This window comes from Mus musculus, chromosome 6 (genome assembly GCF_000001635.26).
Source record: "Mus musculus strain C57BL/6J chromosome 6, GRCm38.p6 C57BL/6J".
Classification (NCBI taxonomy): domain Eukaryota; kingdom Metazoa; phylum Chordata; class Mammalia; order Rodentia; family Muridae; genus Mus; species Mus musculus.
The window spans coordinates 65,813,684-65,832,587 of NC_000072.6; the positions used below are offsets into that span (position 1 = coordinate 65,813,684).

General features: G+C 40.2%; 1 protein-coding gene across 8 annotated transcripts in view; it reads left to right on the forward strand.

Annotated features, from left to right (window-relative positions):
* The window catches only part of Prdm5 (PR domain containing 5), a 159,967-nt gene that overhangs the window by 36,028 nt on the left and 105,035 nt on the right, over positions 1–18,904 (forward strand). For all 8 annotated transcript variants that reach the window (XR_377491.4, XR_377492.4, XR_377493.4 and 5 more), the window contains exon 3: positions 17,566–17,688. Coding sequence is in view for 5 of the 8 variants with exons in the window: in XM_006506604.4 (XP_006506667.1) it covers positions 17,566–17,688 (123 nt within the window). In the remaining 3 variants the exon portion in view is untranslated. The remainder of the gene's footprint in view (positions 1–17,565; positions 17,689–18,904) is intronic.

The following is an 18,904-nucleotide window of genomic DNA, read 5'->3' on the forward strand; positions in this document are numbered from 1 at the left end:
TGACTTGTTTTCATTTAAAATAATCTTTTGTACTTAGTGATTTCAAGGTTTTTTGTTTTTTTAAACCAGAAATATTGAGGGATCTAAAAGTCTCGTCATCTGTAGGTAAGCCAATGTTTGGTTTTAAGAAGAAATTCCTCATGCCATTCTAATGCTGAGATCTCATTTGAAGGTTTACATATTTCCAATAATTGGGGAAAAACAGAAAGAAAACCTTTAACTTCCTTTTCTTCCTATACCATCTATGCTCTGCTAACCCACTGTTACAGCCTTTGTTTCAGATTGCCAGTTTTCTGTTTAATAATGGAAAGTTTTTACTCTTGAAATTTTTTAGGTGCTGATTTTGACTACTTGAACAATTGACTGAAAATCATTATTAATAGATATAACAATAAAATGAATAAACATTTGAAAAAGTGTGATCCAACATGCAAGAGAAGCTACTGAAAAGCACCTATTAAAAATAGTTCCTATCTCTAGTACCAGAAAAGTTAAATATTTCGATATAAAAAATATTAACCAAAATATCTACTCTAAAAATTATTCTGTTATTTTCTGGGGAATCATGACTAATTAGGGAAATGAAGTACTCAGCTGGAGAAAAGCAGGTTTCTAAAATCGTTACGTTTCAGCCAGGGTGTTTGGAATGAACTTGCAGCCGGTGTCAGAAAGTATCCAGTGCACTGGCAAGCACTAGACATCTGTAAAGTATACAGAATTTCAATTATACCAAACATGATTTTAATGAGTTATAACTCAGGGCACTCCAGTAGACATAACAGCTTTGGTCTGAGTGGAACATTTAACTGTGGGTGTCCTGGTAACTTTTTGTGGGGAGGAGAAATGTGGGCTGAGTTACAACAACTTAGAAGGACTGGGAGCTGCTTACTGCTTAAAGACAGTGTTAGAAAATCTGGAAACAACCCAGATGTCCTTCAACAGAGGAGTGAATACAGAAAATGTGGTTCATTTACACAATGGAGTACTACTCAGCTATTAAAAACAATGAATTCATGAAATTCTTAGGCAAATGGATGAAACTAGAAGATACCATCCTGAGTGAGGTAACCCAATCACAAAAGAACACATATGGTATGCACTCACTGATAAGTAGATATTAGCCAAAAAGCTTGGAATATCCAAGATACAATTCATAGAGCACATGAAGCTCAAGAAAAAGGAAGACCAAACTGTGGATACTTTGGTCCTTCTTAGAAGGGGGAACAAAATACACATGGGAGGAGATACAGAGACAAAGTGTGGAGTAGAGACTGAAGGAAAGGCCATCCAGAGACTGCCCCACCTGGGGATCCATCCTATATACAGTTACCAAACCTAGACATTATTGTGGAGACCAACAAGACTGTGCTGACAGGAGCCTGATATAGCTGTCCCCTGAGAGACTCTGCCAGAGTCTGACAAATATAGAGGCACATGCTCCCAGCCAACCATTGGACTGAGCAAGGAGTCCCCAATGGAGGAGTTAGAGAAAGGTCTGAAGGAGCTGAAGGGGTTTGCAACCCCATAGAAAGAAGAACAACAATATCAACCAACCAGAACCCCCTGAGCTCCCAGGCACTAAATCACCAACCCATGGCTCCAGTTGCATATGTAGCAGAGAATGGCATTGTGGGACATTAATGAGAGGAGAGGCCCTTGGTCCTTTTAAGGCACGATGCCCCAGTGTAGGGGAATGCCAGGCTGGGGGAGCAGGAGTGAGTGGGTGGGTGGGGGAACACCCTCATCGAAGCAGAGGGAGGGGAAATGGAATGGGGCGTTTTTGAAGGGGAAAACAAGGAAAGGGGATAACATTTGAACTGTAAATAAAGAAACTATCTAATAAAAAAAGATGGTATTAATGGATTTTAATTAAAAGACAAGGGCTGGGTGATATCTCAGGGGTTATCAGCACTGGCTGCTCTTGCAGAGGACTGGGTTTGATTCCCAGCATCCACATGGTGGTTCATAACTGACAGGAAGTCCAGCCAGCTCAAAGACATGGCTCTAGCAGGCTTGCTTTTTCCTTTTTTTCTTTTTTTTTTTCCTTCTGCTTTTCTAAAAACAGGTTATATTCTAAAAGCTAGCCCCCAAGGTCTATTTCCTTATTTGTCCACTTACTCCTCCTGCTGCTGACTACCAAGGATCAGCTATCTATTAAAGTCCAGCAATCAAAAGTCGGTTTGGCTACCCTAATTAACATGTCTAATTAAAATTGAGTACCTTGTCCTAACACTGATTTCCCCTTTTCCCTTTTTAAACTTCCATTTGCCTCTGTGCTGTCTATCTCCTTTCTTTCCAGAAATAGTCTTTTGTCCCCATTTTGATATAAATATTCCCCCACCCCTGTGTTCCCTCCCTCTTCAAATCTTCTATCTCCTGTCACTGTCTCTTATTTCCTGCCCTTTGCCAATCTGGGGAAAGTCTCTTTTGTGCTGAGAACTTGACCTTGGGTGTCCTGAGCTGATATAGATCCCTTCAATAACCACCCGTAACTCCAGTTTCAGGGGATCCAATGCCCTCTTGTGACCTTCTCTGTCCCTAAGCATGCACACAGTGTACAAGCATACACGTAAGCCAAACACTCACAGAAGAAACAGGATGAGTAAATCTGATTAAAGAGTTAAAAGCTAAGGTCTGTTTTGCTCCTGCCTGTTCAACATTTCTGACAAGGAGCATCCTTGGCTGCATTATCTCTGACTGAGAATGAGGGTTGGAGATGGAGAGGCTTCCTCCTTCTTTTACGGCTTTAACACTTGTGAATAATCAATGACATTTATTTGTTTGTTTGTTTGTTGTTGAGACGGGGTCTCACTATATAGTTCTGGATCACTTGGAAATCACCATGTAGACCAGACCAATTGTCTTCAAACTCACAGAGATTTGCCTGCCTCTGACAGTTGAGTGCTGGGATTAAAGGCGTACTACACAAAGACTATCCTAAACTTACTATAGTAATTGTACCACTTATCTATCATCTGGCTATCTTCTTTCTTCTTTCTTCTTTCTTCTTCTCCTCCTCCTCCTTCTTTCTTCTTCTTCTTCTTTGTCCTGGGAATCCAACCAAGGGCTCAATTTCTCAGCCCTTTACACTTAACATACAGTTCAATGTAGTGGTAAAGTTATATACATTGCTGTGGAATATATCTCCTTAGCTTTTTATGTTACAAATCTAGCACTATGTACCATTAGTACTTTTCCATTTTCCCCAAACCCAGCCCATGGTTCTACTTTCAATTTCTGTGACTTTGATTGATAACTCAAATAAGTGAACTTGGACAGTATTTCTTCATTGTTGTTGTTCTAATAGTCACCTTATTTCCTTAACCATGGTTTCAAGGTTCAGTGTGTTGCAGCAAGTGGGAGAATTTCTTTCCTAGTGAAGGCTAAGTGAGATGTCATTGTTAGTTTGTATAACATCTTCAGCACCAGTTATCTATTGATAGGTATTGTGACCGCTTCTGCTTCTCAGCTGTTCTGAATGACATAGGAATACGTGTCTGTAGATGACTCTCTGAAGAGTCTGATTCCAAGTCTTAGGTTTATACATAGAAAATAGTACTAGTTTTGATTTCCCAAGGGAGCTCTGCGTTTTTCACCCATCAACATTATTTAGAAGTTCTCCTGTCTCGCCTTTCTCACTGACATTGCTGTTTATTGTTTGTTATTGGTATTAGTTGTAGTCTCTTAATGGGTATGAGAGATGAGTAATATTTGTATATTTTAAATTTTATTACATTTTTAAAAAATTGTGTATGTTTGTATGCATGCCATATTATATGAGTGCAGGTCAGAGGACAACTCGTACGGATATTTTCTTTCCTTCCACCGTGTGAATCCCAGGAGTTGAATTCAAGTCATCAGGCTTGGCAACAGGTGCCTTTTTTTGCTGAGCCATCTCACAGGCCTAATAGATTATAGGATATTTATTTACTTCATGAATTTCTAATAGGCAGCGTAATAGAGCAAATGCAAATGCTGAAATTCAGCTTAGGTAGGTTTTAGTTAGAATGGAGGGTATAGACTTAATACTTATTGTATGCAAATGAGTTCAGTGTAAACTTGACTTATGCGTATAAGTTATGGGTATTATGGGTATTATTTAGCAGACAGAACAAAACCCAGACTGTAACAAAAGAAGAACTTCTGTGAATGGTAGAGAATCAGGCTGTAGCACTGTGTCTCCTGTTGGTAGGAGTGTTATAGACTTAGAAATTGGTAGAGCCGGCATTGCAAGCTCATGAGCTACACAAGGAGAAGATCTGAAGCTTTTGACCTGTCAGTCAGCGAGGAGACTTGAAGAACAGAAAGCAACAATAGTTATAATCATGTGATTCACTGTGATGTCATGTGGGAAATGCTGAAACTTAGCTGTTAGGCAGACCTAAAACAAGACAAAATGCTGTGATTGGAATTGGAGAAGCATGTTTCTGATCAACATCAGGAAAACCTTTTGTCAACGAGAAGCATCCCCCAGAAACCTTCAGCTTCACAGGCTGGGATGCTGACAGGATCCTGCACAGAAAGGATACTCCTCCAACAGGCAGAACCTGGCAAAAGCAAGCCATACACAGACTGTTCCTCCCCACCATCTGTTCATACCAGTTTGAGAAAATAGACAAATGATTTCTATACACAATCACCCTAATGCATTGTAGTAGCTGACTTTGCTTGCAGAGGCACAGCCTACCCAGATGTTAAATGGAATAAATCTCCCCCTTAGGAAGAATCTAGAATCTTTGATTCTCCTGACTAATGAAAAGGTGGGTGGTACTCTTTTTTCATATTGCACAAGAGCCATGTGGAAGCCCCGTCTCTCTGTTCTCTTTGTTCCTCAGCACTTCCTGTCGCTCTGTTCTTCATTCTTGTCCCTCTGTTCTCTATCATGGTTCCTTGGTATTTCCTGCCTCTGTGTTCTTTGTTCCTGTCCCTCAGTACTTCCTACCCACGTGTTGATGCTTCATGTAGTCCATCCCATCTATGTGTTGTTGGTCTTGTCTTTATTTGACCTGTGCTTGCTCATGGCCCACTCTTTCCTCACTGAAGGCCAGTTTTCAGCACCTGTGATGTTTGCCTTTGCCTTTTCTCAAGAGCTCTGAGCTCTTTCATAGCAGTAACTACATATTCTTGATCTTTGATTTCTTTGTGCAAACCTCCAATATTTATTGGATGAAAGGAATTTATTATAAGTCTTGTAGGTGTGAGGTGATTTGGGGCTCATAGCAGAGCCAGCTGTATGTGTTTCTTTCAGTTAGGGCCCTGGGTGTAGTTGGAATGTGCATGGGTAGTAAAATCAGAGGCAAGCTGCCCTGACCCTTCTCTCATTCTCCTGCTTGCACTCTTGCTTCGACTTCCTCTCTCCCAGTTCTTCCCATCACCTATTCTGGAAGCCTGATTTCGCCCACCTTCCTCTGCTCACCCGTTTCTTACATTGTTTGTCTTCCTCCCCTGGTACTTTTAACACTGCACTTCCTTTTTATTGCTTACACTCACAGGTTTGGCAGGCTATTATTAGCATTGATCCCTGTGCTTAGATGAGGTTAGAACATCTCTTACTGGTTTCTGTACATTTTCTTGTCTCAGTACTTCTCTTCCTAGTCTTTCTATACTTGTGTAGTCCCTTGGTGTTGGCATTGTTGGTTGGTTACTATTTGAGCAGCACAGGTGCTGTTTGTGTTCTGGTTACTTTGCATTTTTGTGTCCATCAAGGGCATTTGCCATTATCCTGGGCAATTAAATGAGAATTGTAGCCCACAAGTCTCCTTGAGAACAGTGCTGATTTTCTTTGTATGAGTTGTTGTGAGGTTGCTTACTTTTGGCCTGTGTAGTTTCAAAGTGAAGCTCTGATCTATGTGTTACAATAAAAAATGGGTCTAGGGGCTGGAGAGATGGCGCAGAGTTTACAAGCATTAGCTGCTCTTCCAGAGGACACAGGTTCAATTGCCAGCTTCTGCATTGCAGCTCATAACTGCCTGTAACTCCAGTTCCCGGTTATCTGACACCTCCCACAGAGATATATGTAGGCAAAACACCAGTACACATACTTATACACATGTAGGCAAATGCCAATGTACATAAAAAACATCAAGTGTTTAAAAAGTGAGTCTAAAGAATTTTTCATAAAGTTAGTAATATTATTTTTTGCAACTCAAAAACACCAGCACACATATAAACCTTCAACACACAGCCAAAGCTTGCCAGACAGGGTTCAACATTTGCTTGAAACTACCTGACAATCTTTGTTTGCTTTGCATATAAAGAAGATTAATGTTCATGAACTTGAATAAATTTCATTTAATGACTAGCCCAGTAATTTCTTCAGTGTATGATAAATGACTGTTCTGAATTACTTTTGTTCTCTGCAGAATTTTTAGAGAAGCTTAGCTTATTAATATTTTGATGTATGTATTTTCTGTTTTCTAAGTTTTGATTTAATGAGCCACAGCTTTAAAGATATCTTCCCATCTGCCAAACTCTCGAGATTGATTGAAATTCATGTATGTTCTTTACTTTGCATTTGGCTAGTCTTGTATTTTCTTACTATTGGAAGGTTCAGAGACTAGGGGAGGACTATGTTCATTTGTCTGGGTCTCCCAGATTTTCTCTAGTTTGTATGTGAATTTGATTATTGTAGGTGATCTGGAAAGGAACTACCTAAGTGTAGAAGAGGCTGCAGACTTCAGTACTGCGTGGACTGTTTTTAACCTCTGGGCTCCACACTCGGGCTCAGAGGTGGGAGAGTATATAGTTCCCTTGAAGAAAGTCTCGGAAACCATGGTGCAGAGTCGTCCTGTGGTTACTGCATCTCAAGTTGCCTTCTGCAAACTCATCAAACATGCAGCTCTGTCCCCAGGCAAACTGACATGCTTTTCCTTAACTCTGGCATTCTACTTTCTCTCAGTAGCAGTGCAGAACCGAAGGTGCTATCTCATCTTGCTGGAGGTAAAGAACTCCACTAGCTTGTCCAACTGCTTGTTTTAGCCCCTAGGTCCATAGACCTTCTTTTGGAATTAATTAAATTCAAAGAGTAAGTAATATGTAAGCATATGTCCTATGTTACCTTTCTAAAGATCACTTTAAAATTCAGCTTTAAAAAACCACCTGCTTTAAGGAATTGCAGTGTTTTAGAGGAACATCTTTAGTTTACATAGATGCTAAAGCCCAAGTTTTGTAGCTATTTCTGCAGAAATATCAAATTGTCTGACTGTGTATGATCAGACAGCAGATGCTAGAGTCAGGGAGGCCTGGTGATGATGGCAGAGCAGTAAATATTCTCAGGAGAACAGGTTGTATTTAGAAGCTGTTTGTCTTGAAGCGTTCAACCTAACAACCCTGTGATGTTCCCTGACGCTCAGTGTGGGTGAGAGCAGCTTGCTGGGCATTCACTCCAGTTTCATGTTAGGCCTTCTGTGTGTGTGCACACAGGGCACCTTTTCTCTGGTGATTTGAGATTGCTCTGGACAAAGAAAGGGTTTTGTCACTTTGCTATTTTTGGTGACTTATGTTAAAGAGTAGGTAGTTGCAAAATGAAAAACATTCTCTTCTAGAAAGCCTTAGATTAAAAAAATATATATACTTTAAAACTTCAAACTAAGGTCACATAGTACTGGTTGAGCACAGAGTTCTCTGATTTCTCTTTATTGCGTTCCTCACCTATCTTTTTAAGTGTTTATTATATGTCAGAGGGAAAAGGCTGTAGAAAACATTCTCAGTCAGCAGTTGCTTTGCTGTTGAGCTATTGACACCTACTAGAATCCATCCATAGAAGTCCTTAGACAGATTTTATGTAAGTTGTGTAAATACCAACCACGTAAGCATTTAGTATTTGGAGATGGCTAATGAGATGGCAAGTGTAGAATGTGGATTAATTATTTTCAAAATAGGAAGAATTGATTATAGTCTAAGAGCTAGCATTAAAATGTATGATGAATGCATAATAGTTCTCTCTTCTTTCTGTCCCAGTCTCCTCCCTTCATCTCTAGAAGACTAGTTTCCTTACATTAAACCATGCTTGTGCTGGTTTTAAAGGCATTTATACTGTTGTTATACAAGCAGAAACATTTGGAGATCTCAAGCCATTATTTATTAGCTGGGATAAAATAAAAGAAGCTTGAGAAGACCTCAGTCCCATAGCTTTGGTCATCTGGTAGCTGGCTGAGTGTGGATGTAGAATGTTTTAGACTCACCCACAGGCTCTAACACAGCATCCGGGTAAGCCATTCCAGAAGTGTGACCTAGTGTCTGTCAGGTAAAAGTAGTCCTTTATGCTAATGTTGTCATAATGAGGTAGTTAGAATATAGTGCCAGGATTGAAAACAGGAATCTTGGTTCTAGGAATGAGAGATTCATTTTCTATTATTGTGTAACAATTACCATGAATTTGCAGAGGCTTAAAAAAGCTACCTTTTTGTTATTTTAGAGTTTTGAAGGTGGAGAAGCCCTCATGTAACTCTGCTTACAGCTCTCACCATGCCAGTCTAGATGTAAGAGCTAGGAGGACTGGGCTCTTATTCATTCATTCATTCACTCACTCACTCATTCATTCATTTATTCATTTGTGTATTTATGTGTATGTGTGAATACTTACATGTAAATGTGTGTACCATGTGAGTGCCCAAGGCCTGCATAGAAGATTGAAGAGGCTGTTGGTTCACATGGAACTGGAGTTACAGACAGTTGTGACAGACAGTTGTGAGTGGCCATGTGGATGCTAGGAACTGCATCTGTGTCCTCTTCAAGTACAGCAAGTTCTCTACTGAGCCATCTCTCTTTTTGGAGCTGGTAACCATTTGGTTGTGTCCAAGCTTGTTCAGTATGACTGCATTTTGTTCTCCTAATCAAGTAGTACTCAGCCTGGAGGGGCCACAACCCTTTCACACCTAAGACAATTGGAAAACAGATATTAGGTTACAATTCATAACAGTAGTAAAATTACAGTTATGAAGTAGAAACAAAAATAATTCTATGGTTGGGGTCACATACTAATATAACAACATTACATTAGGAACTGTATTAGAGGGTTGCAGCATTAGAAAGGTTGAAGATTACTGCCATAGACTCTTAAGGGTATGGTTCTCATTTCATTCCTGACTACTGGCTAGAGACATGTTTCAATTCTTAGCTCCCTTAGTGACATTTGTCAAGCCACCTTTGGAATCCTCTGTCTCAGCACTATTTCTACTCTAACTTCACTCCTTAAGAGGAAGTGAGAATTCTACAGTTTAAAAAACAAACTAACAAAATACCCTTAATGAGTCTGTTTTTTTGTCTATTCACTCTCTATTTATTTATTTGAATTAATTATTTTATTTACATCCCAAATGGTGCCCTCCCTCCTGGTTCCCCCTCCCCGTCACCTCTGAGAGAGTTTATCTATTTTTTTTTTTTGTTTTTGTTTTTTTTTTTACATAACAGGACCCTGGAAGGAATCCCTTTTCTACATAAGTTTTAAGTTTTAGGAATTCTTACATGCTAGGACAGTTTTCTATGGTGGGCATTGTAAAAAGTTATTCTTAGAATTCTGTGCAGTTGTTGGCAACTGGTGACAAGATTGTACACATACTAATATAACGTAACAAGGTGGTATGGTAATTGGCTGGGCATACTGTAAGCCCTGGTCCCATGAATAGCTGTGAAGGCATTTTTCCCCCTACTATATATTCTCTCAGTTTGTCCCTTAGTTTTTTAGAGGATCTGCCTTCATAGAACAGTTTTGAGAACTGAATAAATTATATATTTTTTATATTGTGTTACTATGTGCTTCACACATAATAAAAACTACATAACTATTAATTGCTATTACTATTATTTGTCCTTCAAAGTAGAATTCTTTCCAGGCATGTTTTAGTTTTCATGTAATGAACTTGACTCTAAAATCCAAAGCACATGTTCAGTAAAAATAACAAATGTTAAACAAAAAGGTTTTCATCATTGTGGTATCTACTCTTGAGCATCTGTCTCATTCATGCATTCTCTTGCTATAGGTAGAACATTGTGCTTTTACATGGCTGAGGTCAGGTGTGTGTGGCCAAGTTTATGTTGGAAATGAAGTGGAAGAAAGGTAGAGAGACCTGGGGTGAGAAGGCAAGTCAGCCTGGGAATAGAGCAGAGGGTGATCTTTAAATGGCCATTGGTATGAAGGGATAGACAGTTATAAAATATGTAAAATACAGATTTGAGGATAGATTTTAAGTGAATATGGGAAAAATTCAGTTATGAAAAGATAGTTTGTATTCTTTTTTTTTAAACTTTTGAAAAGAGCATTTTATTTTGAATGCTGTATTTTTTCCCAAGATGACATGACACCGAAGACGAGATCTGTACGTTTTCTGCACATGTTCTATTTTTAATCCATCCTTGGTTCTCAATGACCTCATAACTAGGCTTTCGACTTCTTTTTTTTTATTAGGTATTTTCCTTGTTTACATTTTCAATGCTATCCCAAAGGTCCCCCATACCCACCCCCCCAATCCCCTACCCACCCACTCCCCCTTTTTGGCCCTGGCGTTCCCCTGTACTGGGGCATCTAAAGTTGGCAAGTCCAATGGGCCTCTCTTTGCAGTGATGGCCGACTAGGCCATCTTTTGATGCATATGCAGCTAGAGACAAGAGCTCTGGGGTACTGGTTAGTTCATATTGTTGTTCCACCTATAGGGTTGCAGTTCCCTTTAGCTCCTTGGGTAATATCTCTAGCTCCTGCATTGGGGGCCGTGTGACCCATCCAATAGCTGACTGTGATCATCCACTTCTGTATTTGCTAGGCCCCGGCATAGTCTCACAAGAGAGAGCTATATCTGGGTCCTTTCAGCAAAATTTTGCTAGTGTGTGCAATGGTGTCAGTGTTTGGAAGCTGATTATGGGATGGATCCCTGCATATGGCAATCACTAGATGGTCCATCTTTTTGTCACAGCTCCAAATTTTGTCTCTGTAACTCCTTCCATGGGTGTTTTGTTCCCATTTCTAGGAAGGGGTAAAGTGTCCACACTTTGGTCTTCCTTCTTCTTGAATTTCATGCGTTTAGCAAGTTGTATCTTATATCTTGGGTATCCTAAGTTTCTGAGTTTGTATTCTTATAATGGGCCATTGTTAGAGTATGCCTCCAAACCAAGAATGATTCATTCTTACCAAGAAAAGTTGTGGCAGTCCTGATGGAGTTGAAGTGGGTCAGACTGGAGCAGTGTGGCTCTGGATGTCCTGGTAGCTTGTCTTGGTCAAGAAGAGGTGAGAAGACATCCTAGGAGGACTCCTGGGACCTAAGCCTCATTGTTCTTTGCATACGATTCTTTACAGTGATGTCAGAACAAGGTATTGCCAGATGTTGAGAGAAAAGGAGCAGGTGGGGTGAGGAGAGGTGCACCTCCAGTTTTCATCCCTCCTCTGAGGATCTCTAGGAGTAAAGATTCAGTTACACCCGTCCACGTCTCTGTATCCAGAACCCATGAGTGGTTTTACTGGGTGTGTAGACACTTTTAGGGGCTTTTCACAATGCTCTTCCTGCTCTGGGGTTTATGTTTCTCACTCCACCTCATGCTCTGTATGTGCTTTATAGCCATATATACTAGATGTTTTTCATAATGCAGTTCATATGTATATTGACTATATTTGCCCCGAACAATACTTTATGACCTTAAACAAAGTTTCATGTTTTCTTAATACTACTCAAAATGCTAAATAAACAATAAGGCTATGTTCTAAAATTTTTCCAAAACCTTTTTCTTGCACATCTTCGAGTTATCAGTGTTAGGTACAGTCAGTGTTTTGTACTTATAAGGGGAACAACTTTTCTAGTAGTTTAGCATAGTGTTATGATTACTAAATGATTATAAGAATTAGTAATTGGGTAATATTTGATTGACAGGGATGTGTTTCTATTCTCAGATCATAAATCAGTTTACTGAACTGACACAAAGTAAGAATCAATGCCCCCTAGCTCTGACTGTCGCCTTTACACCCAGTCCAAACCTGCACCTTTTCCCTGAACCAGTACTGCCCCCCATGGGGTTCTACCACACCCATCTGGACCTATTTTTTAAAAGAGACAACAGAATCAAGATCACTTAGCAGTGTGCTGAGCTACAATGTGAGCCCACATTTCCAGTTTCCTAAATTCTTAACTCCTGTAGAGATACTGTTGGTGTTTATAAGCACCCACCTTAAATTGGTATTCTTTGAAAAATTTCTAAGGGAAACCACACTCTGCTTAGAAACCATAAATCATCACTTTGCTAGTGATGACCCTCCTGATTTCTGTTCTCTCTCTCTCTCTCTCTCTCTCTCTGTGTGTGTGTGTGCGTGTGTGTGTGTGTGTGTGTGTGTGTGTGTGTGTGTGTGTGTGTGAGAGAGAGAGAGGGGGGGGGAAGGGGATCTTACTGCAATATCTCTTGCCTTTTAGCACTGATAAAGTATCTTGACATTTGACTAATTAAACTCTGAAGGCAAGGCATATGGCTTCCTTCAGCTAAAAAAAATCACAGAAAAGCACTTGAAATTTAAATTAGAAGATGACATTTTATACACTAAAGACATTCATGCTGTCAGTTTTAGTGTTCAACCATTGTTGTGCAAAGCCTCGTGAGAAGACACATGCCTTCTCTGGTACGTCATGCTCTGTGACATCTAGTCTCTCGTCAAGGACGTGTGCACCTCTGCTGCTCATGTGGACCATGTTGCGACTTCTTCTGCAGGGAAATTTGGCTGAATAGTTTTGCTTTTGGAGTCTTGCTGGCATGTTTGTAGGTTGGGAGTTAGAAAAGCCTCAGCATTTGAAATGACTGTAGAACATGATGACGAATGAATGGTTTCAGAGCCTTCTCTTAACAGTGAACATCCCAATAATAAAGAAACTTCCCTGTCCAGAGCTGATGTAATTTAACCAGGAAGAATGTGAACTTGAAGGGAAGCTGACTTTCTCTTACCTCCTGATTCCTAGTTTTCTACTCACTGCTCAACTTTTCACTGAGAGACCTGAATTTTTGTCTGCCTTCAAAAGGAGCTGTGTTGGAAGATGACGTGACTGTGACTTTTCTTTGGTTTCACGAGTCTTGAGTCTGGAAGAAGATACATACCTGTGGTAACAAGAATACACATATCATCCCCCCCGCCCCCCCCCACCCCCCCCGCCTTGGTTATTTGAAAAGCAATGTCAGTATTGAGCAGGGCTGGAAACTGGAGCATTCCTGTCTGGAGACAGTTTTCACCAACTGAGAGCTAAGCACAGAGAGATGTAAAGCAGCCAGATGTTGTCTTCTGTTTCACAGAGGGCGTTTCCCTGTGACTTTGGGCAACTGCTTCATGTTGCTAGTGTAGGAAAGCTGTGTAAGTCAACAGGATTTTGAACTGCAATGATTTTACTATGAAAACATTGACTTCATTATGGGACCCAGTGTTGTATACCGACCCACGGCCTACTTGAACCGGGCACACCTGGGAGGCAGGCTGGGGCTGAAAAAGACTTAGATGGTGGGAGATTCTTGGAGACCAAGACACGATTCTGTTCAAGGCCTGCCAGTTTACTAAGAGAGTGTGCTTATAAGGGGGAAGGCCCATCCCTCACCAGTCCATTCTTGGTGTCTGGAGCCAGCCTGTAGGCGACATACAGGATAGGATGTTCCTCCAGAATATCTCAGGGGCCTCTCAGCAGGTAGCAGTGTCTTCAGAGAGCAGTGGCAGTGACAGAGCAAAAGCGCAATCTAGGTCAGAAGGCTCCACACTAGGTAATCTCCTTCTTAGTGGCAGCAAGGTCAAAGTCTAGATCAGCCTGCTTCAGTCTGGAGCATGAAAACATTGACTTCATTATGGGACCCAGTTTGTAGAAGACTGTCTCAGTGGGACAATAGTAAGTTGTTTTACTTCCTTCAAACTTCAAGCAAAAGGAGATGGTCTTTCGGAGACTAATCTTGTGCTTTGGCTGCAAAACTCATGAGATGTTAGGATGTGATACTAAGAAGAATTTCCTGTCCTTGTTAGATAGCAAAGATGTTGAATGCATTATCTCAGGGTTCACTATCAAATTAGATAGTTAAATGGAGTCTTTAATGGTAGATATCTGTCTGGGGTTGTCTTAGTTGACTGGTGCTGAAAAGATCAAGGATGTCCTCTTTGGAGAATGTATGAACAAATGTACTGTGACAATGGCAGGAAGATGAAGTCTTACAAATAGGTAACAAAACAGCTTTACAGGAGCCATAGGCTGCAGGCCAAGGCATAGCTCAATAAAGAACCAAGCCGAGGTACTTAATGATTTGTGAGTGCATGTAATAGCAATGAGATGGGCATTGACTATGTTAATGAGCAAAAGTAGGTCTTCATATATGAAGAATTGTACAGTGCACAGTAATTTCTTACCGTTATTTTTGTTACAAGAATATAAATAACAGTGTTATTTAATTTGTATTAAAATATTTTTGTTAATTAAAAATGCAATAAAACAATGGTTAATTAAAAGTAGCACATTTCTGAAGAATTTCAGCATGATGTTAAATTGTACATTTTTCTTAAGCTGGAATATTGTCTGAGGTTAACAGTCAGCTGGAAAATGTCTACATCTGATGAACCAAAAATGTAAGCAAGCTGCTAATACTGAGTGTGTTAGTTTCTTTTCCTGTTGCTGTGAAAGAATACCCTATTGAAAATAACGTAAGGAGGGAGGGCTTTTTATTGGCTCAAAGCTCAGAGTACAGTTCATTGTGGCAGGAAAGATGTAAACATGGCAGCCACAGTCAGTAACAGAGTGATGGGCAAATTCTGCCAGTGCCCATCTCCACTTCTATTGACCAGGATCCCAGCTCAGGGAATGGTGCTACCCACAATGGATGGGGTTCCCCCGTCAGTTATTGTAATCAATATAATCATCCATAGGCATGCTCAGCAGCCATCTCCAAGATAATTATAGGTTCTGTAAAGTTGACAGTTAATATTAATCAATCCACTGAAAATAGTTGGAGTCAAGGGCCTGAGACAAAACTTAAGACAATGCATAAAGAACTAACAGCTTTCCTCCCTACATGTGCTTACTGTGGTAAGCCTCAGAAACTTTTGTTAATGTCTAACATCTTTGAATTGAGTTCAAATGTCAAGTACATCTGCTCCCATGGTATGCAATACTGAGTAAAGGGCTTATCACCAATAGGTCCCACTCACATTCCTGACTTGGGACTTATGAGCCATTGACAAACACATCTTCTCTCTCGTTGACAGGTCATGTGGATTTCCATAATAGTTGTGGTTTTAAATTACATTACAGTTCTCTTGAGAATAGAATTATTTTCCAGTTCTACTGAGATGACTAGTTGCTAGGATTAATTTAGCTGTTTGTAATATAAAGCTTTTTTCCCCCTGTAGATATGATGGTACCTGAAAAGAAGGACTTTATTGCCAAACATCTAAAATTGCTAAATGGAATTTCTCTTTGTGTGATAGGGGTACTGTGTGCTTTAGATCCAGAAGAACAGTGTTGGTGGTGCTTAGTTTTCTGTTTCTTTGTATTCTTCATGGATCAATGAGGTTTGAAGTAAGGAGGCAGGGCAATTGCAATACAAGCTTGTTATTTAATTGGAGGTATAACTAGTTCTCACAGCTCTACACCTAAGTATATGAGACATACTTGAGGCTTTTACCGTTCTCAGTTTCTCTTTTAGCAGTTTTAATACTGAAGATTAAATTTCTGCTCTCCAGTGAATGTTATGAATCTCATTAGAGACACTGCAAAAGGATGATTGAAAACTGCTTGGCTTTTGAGAGAAAGCTCTTTGAGGAAACAGCAGAGAGCCAATAGTGGGGAAAGGCTAACTGGTTTTTTTCCTGTTCAATGCATGTTGAAATCTTGAAATGGCACCTTTTATCATGCATTCAACCCATGACTTTGTAACAGATTTGTGGGTGGAAATCATTGCACATACCTCCGTGTGTCTGTGTGTTTGTGAGTGTCTTGTCGTCTGCCAGCTGACATCAATGTCTGTCACTTTCCTAGCTGTGGTCATTGTATCCTCTTCAACCTTCTCCCTGTTCTGTGTGCACATCAGGCTAATTTTCAGAACTCAAAGCTGGTCTGCTGCTGCTGCTTGCTCTTCTCTCTGTTTGAAGTCTGTCTTTAACTCCTTTACCCCTTTAAAGAGCTTGAGTTCAAGCCACTTCAACATAGATGCTCCCTGGCCTTTACCCCATTACTCGGTTTTCTGGAGTCTGTCATATTTATCTTCATAATCTTCATCTTCATGTTCATATGAAGTACCATTGTATGTTTGTTTTCTCTGAAGTGTTGTGAGGCCAAAGACTTAATATTACTCTGCCTTGTTCACTGAAGCAGCCTTAGTCCTGGGCAGTGTAGAACTCAGCAGCAGTTTGTGGAATAAGTGAATGTACCATGAAAATACGTGCCACATGGATTTGTTGTCCTTGAAGTTTTTTCTTACTTCAAGTTTGAAAAGGTGAATTTCTAGAATTTACATTTGTATTACGTGGGTTGCATGTTTGGAGTGAAAACCATCCATCCTGTCACATCTCTGCTGGATTAATATATATATTTTTAGTTTTAGTTTATGGTTGTTTTGCTTGCATGTGTGTCTTTGTATCACTAGTGTGCAGTGCCTGGAGAGGCCAGAAGGCATATCAGACCTTCCAGTACTGGAGCCACAGAGAATTGCAAGGCACTCTGTTGATGCTGAATTGAACCTGTGTCTTCTGCACTAGTACGAGGCTCTGAAGTGCTGAGCATCCTTCCATCTCTCCTCTGGTGCATTTCAGTGATGCATAAACACAAGTAGAGATTGGTGCCTGTGTCTTATTACAATGTGCCAGTGTCAAGTAACCAATAATGAAGGAGTTTTGGAGACACTAGATTCCAACTATCTTGAATTCAAGATTGTTCAATGGACTGATTCCCTCCCCTCCCCTCCCCTTCCCTTCCCTTCCCTTCCCTTTCCTTTGCTTTCCCTTCCTCCCTGTTACTTCTTTCCATGTTAAAATATTGATTATTTTTGACAATGACTTATGTCTAGAGACTACATAAAATAAAATATTTTAAAAATATTGTCCCCAGAAATTCATGGATAATTTGTAAGAAGACAAAATGAAGTGTATTTCATTTATCCCCTAGAAAACACGTTTCATGAGCTGTCACCTCCCTCTAGTTAGATTGGCCAGGTCTCCCTTCTGAAGATAATTCACCAAGCATATGGAAGAGAATTGGGAGAGACTGCCCCGACTCCGCTCCTCTCACTTGGGAGACAGTGCTGCTTTCTTTGGTGGAGAAATGAGATGGGTTGCGTTGTGATTATCTCCCAAACAATTGTGATTGTTACCATGTATTCAAAGACATGTGCAAAAAGAACACAGAAAACATGAAGTATCTGTTATTTGAGGACAGTTGTGAGTCATGCAGTTATTTGCCAAATTAAATAGTAGGCTTCTGTAGACATAAGTTTAAGCCATGAGTGTTGTTAACATTTATTCAATGCTTATCAATAAAAAAGGTGCATATTTCAGAAAATATGTAATGTTCTACTCTTGGTAAGTTTAGTATGATTAATATGGATTTCTGTGGAAACTGGAGTCTTTTTGTTTTGTTTTAGGTACGTGGGAGCAAGGGAGAAGTTCTGTATATTTTGGATGCTACCAACCCAAGACACTCCAACTGGCTTCGCTTTGTTCACGAGGCACCATCTCAGGAGCGGAAGAACCTGGCTGCCATTCAAGTGAGCCTGTTGGCTTCATATTTGTACAATGCACTGTGAGAGTAATGGATTAATTTATAACTCTGCTCCATGTCTTCAATTTATTTCCCTGTGATCAGCTTCACATAACAGTATCTAACTCATAAAAGCAAAGAAATCATGTAGTCGGCATATGCAGGAAAACGCAACTGAACTGTCAGCTAAAACCAGACTTCTGGCTTTATTGGAATTCTTGGGGGAATGAATTACACGGTCTGATACTGTGCTTGGCAGAGCTTGCCTTCAAGTACTTTGATTTCCTTCAGTGAATGTTTTTTGATAGCAGTTTGGTTTGCTAGTTGCTTTGGATCGTCTTACTCTGCTGTGGGTTATTCTTTGAGAAAGGCCTCATGGAGACAACTTGCTCATGTGTGTTTCCCTACAGTCAGGCTGAGCCTCGTGGGGATCATGTGCTTTTGAGATTTCTTCAGATAAACAGATCCAGTGGGATACCTTTAAGTATCTGTCTATGCAGACCTAGTATCAACATTTGGCTCATGAAATAGTGGACACTGGCAAATTCAAAATCTGCAGAGCTGATAGCTCAGTTTGAATCCAAGAACCAAAAGCTCTTGTAGAGCCAGGTAGTCTGCTTTGAGCAAACTCAAGAGATTATGATTCTCTTATGCTGAACAATCTTGGAGGGCAGCTTTGTGTTCTGTTAGACCTTCAACTGATTGAATGAGTTCCACCCCCAATATGGTAGTCAGTACTCCTTGCTCAAGCCCACTGATTTAAATGTTACTTTTATCCAAAGCCATTTTCACAGAAGCACACAACACACAGTTTAACAAGCTTTCCATCACTGCTTGCTTGGGTAAGCTGCCCTATAAAATTGATTGCCACAAGTAGAAACCATGTCTCAGGGAACGGATTCACTGTACCCTCATATACTGCCACATACCTCATTTGGTTCCTGTATAGATCGTGAGTTGAACTTAGCAATTGCTCAGTGGAAGTAAAGGCAAAGGAAAAGAGGTGGGTCTAGAGTGGTCCTATACATAAAAGCTCAATCAGATGCCAAGAAATCACGGGGGCCACTATAGGGTGATGGGAAACTGTCTCAGTAGTGTAAAGCTTCCCATCCCGACTCTAAAGTGCAGAAGAAGTCAAGGAGCCATGGCTGACATAAACATGAAGGGAAGCACAGAACAACTGCCTACACTGTTCTAGATTGCTCATCTCTATGTGATAATTG